The sequence below is a fragment of the Carcharodon carcharias genome (genome assembly GCF_017639515.1).
Source record: "Carcharodon carcharias isolate sCarCar2 chromosome X unlocalized genomic scaffold, sCarCar2.pri SUPER_X_unloc_1, whole genome shotgun sequence".
Classification (NCBI taxonomy): Eukaryota; Metazoa; Chordata; class Chondrichthyes; order Lamniformes; family Lamnidae; genus Carcharodon; species Carcharodon carcharias.
In genome coordinates, this window is record NW_024470864.1 from 670,043 (window position 1) to 680,335 (window position 10,293).

The following is a 10,293-nucleotide window of genomic DNA, read 5'->3' on the forward strand; positions in this document are numbered from 1 at the left end:
TCCTGTTCCTGTGTGACAGTCTCGGGGAGAGGGGCTGAATGGCCTCCTCCTGTTCCTGTGTGACAGTCTCGGGGAGAGGGGCTGAATGGCCTCCTATTCCTGTGTGACAGTCTCGGGGAGAGGGGCTGAATGGCCTCTTCCTGTTCCTGTGTGACAGTCTCGGGGAGAGGGGCTGAATGGCCTCCTCCTGTTCCTGTGTGACAGTCTCGGGGAGAGGGGCTGAATGGCCTCCTATTCCTGTGTGACAGTCTCGGGGAGAGGGGCTGAATGGCCTCATACTGTTCCTGTGTAACAGGTTTGGGGAGTGGGGCTGAATGGCCTCCTTCTGTTCCTGTGTGACAGTCTCGGGGAGAGGGGCTGAATGGCCTCCTATTCCTGTGTGACAGTCTCGGGGAGAGGGGCTGAATGGCCTCATACTGTTCCTGTGTAACAGGTTTGGGGAGTGGGGCTGAATGGCCTCCTTCTGTTCCTGTGTGACAGTCTCGGGGAGAGGGGCTGAATGGCCTCCTCCTATTCCTGTGTGACAGTCTCGGGGAGAGGGGCTGAATGGCCTCCTCCTGCCAAACCTCGGCAGTCCGACAGGGGTCAGTGCGGACCCCCCCCCTCCGGCCCTCCCCACCCCCACCCTCCCCCCACCCCCCACCCCCCCCCCCGCACTCCGGCCCTCAACCTGCCAGCAGAAGGTACTCCTTGACCGAGCTGGGGAGGGGGAGGGTCTCGACGGCCGCCGGGAGGTGCCGGGCACCCAGGCTGCGCCGCACGGCGTAGCGGCTCAGCCCCTTGAGGGTGCTGGGCTGCCAGGCCGGGGGGCCGCCCGCGCCGGCGCCGGCGCTGCCGGCGGCGGCGGCCCCCCAACCCCGGTCCGGCCGGTCTCCCCCGGCCCTCTCCAGCAGCCTCAGGCAGGCCTCCTCCCTCGGCCCACCCAGGCCCCGGCCCAAGAGGGCCAGCAGCCTGGACGTGGGGGTCTGGCCCTTCAGGTTGCGGACCCTGACCTCGGCCCCGTACTCCAGCAGCACCCGGGCGCTCTCCAGGTTGCCGCGGGCGGCGGCCCAGCTCAGCGGGGTGTCCCGGTGGTGGTCCGACACCTCGACCCGGGCGCCGGCCTCCAGCAGCGCCCGGGCGCACTCGTGGCTGTCCCTGAAGGCCGCCCAGTGCAGGGGGGAGTCCATGTTGCCGTCGGGAGCGTCGGGGTCGGCCCCGAACTCCAGCAGCACCTCCACGCAGGCCGGGTCCTTCTCCGCGGCGTAGTGCAGGGCCGCCCGGTGGTAGCCGTCCCGCGCGTTCACCTGCGGAGAATCGGCGGTTAGTCCTCACGGCAGTGCGGCGTGCGGCGCGCGCCCCCCCTCCCACCCCCCCACCTCGGCGCTCCCCCCCTCGCGCAGCGCGGCGCTCCCTCGGCGCTGACCCTCCGGCTGTGCGGCACTCCCTCGGCGCTGACCCTCCGGCTGTGCGGCTCTCCCTCGGCGCTGACCCTCGCGCAGCGCGGCGCTCCCTCGGCGCTGACCCTCTGACAGTGCGGCTCTCCCTCAGCGCTGACCCTCCGGCTGTGCGGCTCTCCCTCGGCGCTGACCCTCGCGCAGCGCGGCGCTCCCTCAGCACTGACCCTCCGGCTGTGCGGCTCTCCCTCGGCACTGACCCTCGCGCAGTGCGGCGCTCCCTCGGCACTGACCCTCCGGCTGTGCGGCTCTCCCTCGGCGCTGACCCTCCGGCTGTGCGGCTCTCCCTTGGCGCTGACCCTCCCACAGTGCGTCACTCCCGCGGCGCTGACCCTCCGGCAGTGCTGCACCCCCTCGGCGCTCCCCCTCTGACAGTGCGGAGCTCCCTCAGCGCTGACCCTCCCACAGTGCGGCACTCCCTCGGCGCTGACCCTCCGACAGTGCGGCTCTCCCTCAGCACTGACCCTCCCACACTGCGGCTCTCCCTCAGCACTGACCCTCCGACAGTGCAGCTCTCCCTCGGCGCTGACCCTCCTACATTGCGGCTGTCCCTCGGCGCTGACCCTCCGACAGTGCTGCACCCCCTCGGCGCTCCCCCTCCGACAGTGCGGCGCTCCCTCAGCACTGGCTCTCCCTCAGCGCTGACCTTCCGACAGCGCGGCTCTCCCTCAGCGCTGACCCTCCGACAGTGCGGCACTCCCTCAGCACTGACCCTCCGACAGTGCGGCTCTCCCTCAGCGCTGACCCTCCGACAGCGCGGCTCTCCCTCAGCGCTGACCCTCCGACAGCGCGGCACTCCCTCAGCGCTGACCCTCCGACATTAAGGTGCTCCCTCAGTGGGATTATTATCTTTTACCTCTGCTCCTTTCTCCAGTAGAAGCTCCACACAGTCGGGGTCAGACATCATGCAGGCACAGTGCAGTGGTTTCAGGGTCCCATGACTGCAGTTTATATCGGCTCCCTGAAGCAGGGACAAAACCAGAGCACATCACGGGGTGAGATACCAACCCCTTCTGAACACCCAGTCCCCCAATCTGTGTCTCACTCTCACACGCTCACACACACCCGCACTCGCTCATTTACACACACAGTCACTCACACACACACACGTAGACATACAGTCCCACACACACCCGCACTCACTATTCACACACACGTAGACATACAGTCCCACACACACACACACACACCCGCACTCACTATTCACACACACACGTAGACATACAGTCCCACATACACACACACACACCCGCACTCTTCACACACACACGTAGACATACAGTCCCACACACACACACGTAGACATACAGTCCCACACACACACACGTAGACATACAGTCCCACACACACACACACCCGCACTCTTCACACACACACACACACACACACCCGCACTCTTCACACACACACACGTAGACATACAGTCCCACACACACACACACACACACCCGCACTCTTCACACACACACGTAGACATACAGTCCCACACACACACACACACACACCCGCACTCTTCACACACACACATGTAGACATACAGTCCCACACACACATACCCGCACTCTTCACACACACACACGTAGACATACAGTCCCACACACACACACACACCCGCACTCTTCACACACAAACACGTAGACATACAGTCCCACACACACACACACACACACCCTCACTTCACACACACACATGTAGACATACAGTCCCACACACACACCCGCACTCTTCACACACGTAGACATACAGTCCCACACATACACACACACACACCCGCACTCTCACTCACACACACACATAGACATACAGTCTCACACTCTCAAGTCTCTCTCTCACACTCTTGCACTCATTCACACACATATGGACATACAGTCCCACACACACACACACCCGAACTCTCACTCACACACACACGTAGACATACAGTCTCACACTCTCAAGTCTCTCTCTCACACTCTTGCACTCACTCACACACATATGGACATACAGTCCCACACACACACACACCCGAACTCTCACTCACACACACACGTAGACATACAGTCTCACACTCTCAAGTCTCTCTCTCACACTCTTGCACTCACTCACACACATATGGACATACAGTCCCACACACACACACACCCGCACTCTCACTCTCACATACACATGTAGACATGCAGTCCCACAGACACACACCCTCAAGTCTCTCTCACATACTCTCTCACACACACTCCGCACTCACACACACATTCACTCACATACACACACACTCAGGTCTCTCTCACACACACTCCCGCACTCACACACACATTCACTCACATACACACACTCAGTCTCTCTCTCTCTCACACACACTCCCGCACTCTCACACACATTCACTCACATTCACACACACTCCCGCACTCACACACACATTCACTCACATACACACACTCAGGTCTCTCTCTCTCTCACACACTCCCGCACTCTCACACACATTCACTCTCATACACACACTCAGGTCTCTCTCTCTCACACACACTCCCGCACTCTCACACACATTCACTCACATACACACACTCAGGTCTCTCTCTCTCTCTCACACACTCCCGCACTCTCACACACATTCACTCACATACACACACTCAGGTCTCTCTCTCTCTCACACACTCCCGCACTCTCACACACATTCACTCACATACACACACTCAGGTCTCTCTCTCTCACACACTCCCGCACTCTCACATACACACACTCAAGTCTCTCTCTCACACACACTTCCGCACTCTCACACGCATTCACTCACACACAGGTCTCTCACACACACTCCTGCACTCTCACACATTCACTCACATACACACACTCAGGTCTCTCTCACACACACTCCTGCACTCTCACACACATTCACCACATACACACACACTCAGGTCTCTCTCTCACACACGCCCGCACTCACACACACATTCACTCACATACACACACTCAGGTCTCTCTCTCTCTCTCACACACTCCCGCACTCTCACACACATTCACTCACATACACACACTCAGGTCTCTCACACACGCCCGCACTCACACACACATTCACTCACATACACACACTCAGGTCTCTCTCTCTCCCACACACTCCCGCACTCTCACACACATTCACTCACATACACACACTCAGGTCTCTCTCTCTCACACACTCCTGCACTCTCACACACATTCACTCACATAAACACCCTCAGGTCTCTCTCACACACGCCCGCACTCTCACACACATTCACTCACATACACACACTCAAGTCTCTCTCTCTCACACTCCTGCACTCACACACACATCCACTCACATACACACACTCAAGTCTCTCTCTCTCTCACTCACTCCCGCACTCACACACACATTCACTCACATACACACACTCAAGTCTCTCTCTCTCACACACTCCTGCACTCTCACACACATTCACTCACATACACACCCTCAGGTCTCTCTCACACACGCCCGCACTCTCACACACATTCACTCACATACACACACTCAAGTCTCTCTCTCTCACACTCCTGCACTCACACACACATTCACTCACATGATCACACTCAAGTCTCTCTCTCTCACTCACTCCCGCACTCACACACACATTCACTCACATACACACACACTCAGGTCTCTCTCTCTCACACACACTCCCGCACTCTCACACACATTCACTCACATACACACACTCAAGTCTCTCTCTCTCTCACTCACTCCCGCACTCACACACACATTCACTCACACACACACACTCAGGTCTCTCTCTCTCACACTCCTGCACTCTCACACACATTCACTCACATACACACACTCAGGTCTCTCACACACACTCCCGCACTCACACACACATTCACTCACATACACACACTCAGGTCTCTCTCTCTCACACACACTCCCGCACTCTCACACACATTCACTCACATACACACACTCAAGTCTCTCTCTCTCACACACACATTCACTCACATACACACACTCAAGTCTCTCTCTCTCTCACACACACATTCACTCACATACACACGTTCAGGTCTCTCTCTCTCTCTCACACACACATTCACTCACATACACACACTCAGGTCTCTCACACACACTCCCGCACTCACACACACATTCACTCACATACACACACTCAGGTCTCTCTCTCTCACACACACTCCCGCACTCTCACACACATTCACTCACATACACACACTCAAGTCTCTCTCTCTCTCACACACTCCCGCACTCACACACACATTCACTCACATACACACATTCAGGTCTCTCTCTCACACTCCTGCACTCTCACACACATTCACTCACATACACACACTCAGGTCTCTCTCTCTCACTCACTCCCGCACTCACACACACATTCACTCACATACACACATTCAGGTCTCTCTCTCACACTCCTGCACTCTCACACACATTCACTCACATACACACACTCAGTCTCTCTCTCTCTCACACACACTCCCGCACTCTCACACACATTCATTCACATACACACACTCAGGTCTCTCTCTCTCACTCACTCCCGCACTCTCACACACATTCACTCACATACACACACTCAGGTCTCTCTCACACACACTCCCGCACTCTCTCACACATTCACTCACATACACACACTCAGGTCTCTCTCTCTCTCTCACTCACTCCCGCACTCTCACACACATTCACTCACATACACACACTCAAGTCTCTCTCTCTCTCACACACACATTCACTCACATACACACACTCAAGTCTCTCTCTCTCTCACACACACATTCACTCACATACACACGTTCAGGTCTCTCTCTCTCTCTCACACACACATTCACTCACATACACACACTCAGGTCTCTCACACACACTCCCGCACTCACACACACATTCACTCACATACACACACTCAGGTCTCTCTCTCTCACACACACTCCCGCACTCTCACACACATTCACTCACATACACACACTCAAGTCTCTCTCTCTCTCACACACTCCCGCACTCACACACACATTCACTCACATACACACACTCAGGTCTCTCTCTCACACACACTCCCGCACTCACACACACATTCACTCACATACACACACTCAAGTCTCTCTCTCTCTCACACACACTCCTGCACTCTAACACACATTCACTCACATACACACACTCAGTCTCTCTCTCTCTCACACACACTCCCGCACTCTCACACACATTCACTCACATACACACACTCAAGTCTCTCTCTCTCTCACACACACTCCTGCACTCTAACACACATTCACTCACATACACACACTCAGTCTCTCTCTCTCTCACACACACTCCCGCACTCTCACACACATTCACTCACATACACACACTCAGGTCTCTCTCTCTCTCACACACACTCCCGCACTCTCACACACATTCACTCACATACACACAGTCAAGTCTCTCTCTCACACATTCACACCCTCAAGTCTCTCTCTCTCACACACACATTCACTCACATACACACACTCAGGTCTCTCTCTCTCTCTCACACGCATTCACTCACATACACACACTCAGGTCTCTCTCTCTCTCTCACACACTCCTGCACTCACACGCATTCACTCACATACACACAGTCAAGTCTCTCTCTCACACATTCACACCCTCAAGTCTCTCTCTCTCTCTCACACACACATTCACTCACATACACACACTCAGGTCTCTCTCTCTCTCTCTCACACACTCCTGCACTCACACACATTCACTCACATACACACACTCAGGTCTCTCTCACACACACTCCCGCACTCTCACCCACATTCACTCACATACACACACACTCAGGTCTCTCTCTCTCTCTCACACACACTCCCGCACTCTCACACACATTCACTCACATACACACAGTCAAGTCTCTCTCTCACACATTCACACCCTCAAGTCTCTCTCTCTCACACACACATTCACTCACATACACACACTCAGGTCTCTCTCTCTCTCTCACACACTCCCGCACTCTCACACACATTCACTCACATACACACACTCAGGTCTCTCTCTCTCTCTCACACACTCCTGCACTCACACGCATTCACTCACATACACACAGTCAAGTCTCTCTCTCACACATTCACACCCTCAAGTCTCTCTCTCTCTCTCACACACACATTCACTCACATACACACACTCAGGTCTCTCTCTCTCTCTCACACACTCCTGCACTCACACACATTCACTCACATACACACACTCAGGTCTCTCTCACACACACTCCCGCACTCTCACCCACATTCACTCACATACACACACACTCAGGTCTCTCTCTCACACACTCCTGCACTCTCACACACATTCACTCACATACACACACTCAGGTCTCTCTCTCTCACACACACTCCCGCACTCTCACACACATTCACTCACATACACACACTCAGGTCTCTCTCACACACACTCCTGCACTCACACACACATTCACTCACATACACACATTCAGGTCTCTCTCTCTCACACACACTCCTGCACTCACACACACATTCACTCACATACACACACTCAGGTCTCTCTCTCTCACACACGTCCGCACTCTCACACACATTCACTCACATACACACACTCAGGTCTCTCTCTCTCACACACTCCCGCACTCACACACACATTCACTCACATACACACACTCAAGTCTCTCTCTCTCTCTCTCACACACACACACTCACACACACACACTCAGGTCTCTCTCTCTCACACACACACTCCCACACTCACACACATTCACTCACATACACACACTCAGGTCTCTCTCTCTCACACACACTCCCGCACTCTCACACACATTCACCCCCTCAAGTCTCTCTCTCTCTCCCTCACACACTCCCACACTCTCACACACATTCACTCACATACACACACTCAAGTCTCTCTCTCTCACACACACTCCTGCACTCACACACACATTCACTCACATACACACACTCAGGTCTCTATCTCTCACACACACACTCCCACACTCTCACACACATTCACTCACATACACACACTCAAGTCTCTCTCTCTCACACACACTCCTGCACTCACACACACATTCACTCACATACACACACTCAGGTCTCTATCTCTCACACACACACTCCCACACTCTCTCACACATTCACTCACATACACACACTCAGGTCTCTCTCTCTCACACACACTCCTGCACTCACACACACATTCACTCACATACACACACTCAGGTCTCTCTCTCTCACACACACACTCCCACACTCTCTCACACATTCACTCACACACACACACTCAGGTCTCTCTCTCACACACACTCCTGCACTCTCACACACATTCACTCACATACACACACTCAGGTCTCTCTCTCTCTCACACACACTCAGGTCTCTCTCTCACACACATTCACTCACATACACACACTCAGGTCTCTCTCTCACACACACTCCCGCACTTTCACACACATTCACTCACACACACACACTCAGTCACTCACTCCTCCTCTCGCTCCGATACTGACCCGGTTGATGAGATCCTCCACACTGTCGTGGGGGAAGGAGCGCACAGCGATGGTGCGGATCAGTCGCTCGGACAGTGAGTATTTACTCTGGATGCTCTGCATAATGTACCACATGCTGGAGCTCATAGACACGGCAGAGACATGGTACTGGGAGCTGAGTGTGTTCCAGACACAACTACAACCAACAGAGAATACAGTGAGGCAGCAGCAATATAACCACCCAGCCCAGACAGACAGACACCAGTCCCCTCGCCATTCCCCATTCCCCCCCCCCTTCCCCCATTCCTCCCTCTCCCCCCATTCCCCTCGCCACCATATCCCCCCCCCGCTCATTCCTCCACTTCCCCCGTCTCCCACACCACCCCCACCCCCATACCCCTCCCTCTTCTTTCCCTCTCCCTCCCTCCCCGCCTCCAACATTCCCTCACAGGTAAAACAGTCAAGGCACTTCGACTACCGTGGGCCTCGCCGGTGGGCCCAGCTCTTGAGCTCACGAGCCCCTCTTCTCCCCCCACCACCACCCCCCCCCCCCCTCCCTCCAAAGCAGGACTGCGAGCGGGACCCAGAATCTGGCTCTGTCGGGGCAGACTCGAGCCCTGTCCGGCTCTGCAGCCCCCAACCCACCTCCCCGGCCCAGGTCCCACCGAGCCGGGTACTGAAGGTCTCTCTCTCCTGCTCCAGACCAGGCCCCTGGATCCCGGGGCTGTAGCGACAAGTGAAGCAGCTGGGGCGTCAGACTGGGGTGTCTAAGACACGGGCAGGTACACCTAAGGCCCAGAGAGGAACCGGGAGGGGGGAGCGGGGGTGGGGGGTTGGGGGGAGGGGGAAGACAGAACCCACGATGTGTTGGCAGGGAGGTTTCACTCGGCGCCGAGCGCAGGGGAGACGAGGAGGGGGACCGGCGATGATTGAGAAGAGACACCCGGGAGAGGTTGAAAATATCACAGGCTCAATGTGGAGAGAGAGAGGTACACAGAGAGAGAGAGAGAGAGAGGTACACAGAGAGAGAGAGAGAGAGAGGTACACAGAGAGAGAGAGAGAGGTACACAGAGAGAGAGAGAGAGAGAGGTACACAGAGAGAGAGGTACACAGAGAGAGAGAGAGAGAGAGGTACACAGAGAGAGAGAGAGAGAGAGGTACACAGAGAGAGAGGTACACAGAGAGAGAGAGACACACAGGAAGACGGACGCAGAGAAAGACAGAGACACACACACAGGAAGAGAGAGACACACAGGAAGACGGACACAGAGAAAGACAGACGCACACACAGAGAGAGACACACACACAGAGAAAGAGAGAGAGAGAGGTACACGGAGAGAGAGAGAGGTACACAGAGAGAGAGAGAGGTACACACAGGAAGACGGACACACAGGAAGAGAGAGACACACAGGAAGACGGACACAGAGAAAGACACACACACACAG

General features: G+C 55.6%; 1 protein-coding gene across 2 annotated transcripts in view; it reads right to left on the reverse strand.

The window, feature by feature from the left end:
- Positions 1–651: 651 nt before the first annotated feature.
- The window catches only part of asb8 (ankyrin repeat and SOCS box containing 8), a 13,923-nt gene continuing 4,281 nt past the window's right edge, over positions 652–10,293 (reverse strand). The window contains exons 2-4 of one of the 2 annotated variants that reach the window (XM_041182469.1): positions 8,870–9,044; positions 2,293–2,397; positions 652–1,286 (exon numbers count right to left, since the gene is read on the reverse strand). In XM_041182469.1, the coding sequence (XP_041038403.1) occupies positions 666–1,286; positions 2,293–2,397; positions 8,870–8,995 (852 nt within the window). In that variant the 5' untranslated portion in view covers positions 8,996–9,044 and the 3' untranslated portion in view covers positions 652–665. Of the gene's footprint in view, positions 1,287–2,292; positions 2,398–8,869; positions 9,045–10,293 lie in introns of those variants that run through there. The other variant, XM_041182470.1, reaches the window with a different exon arrangement.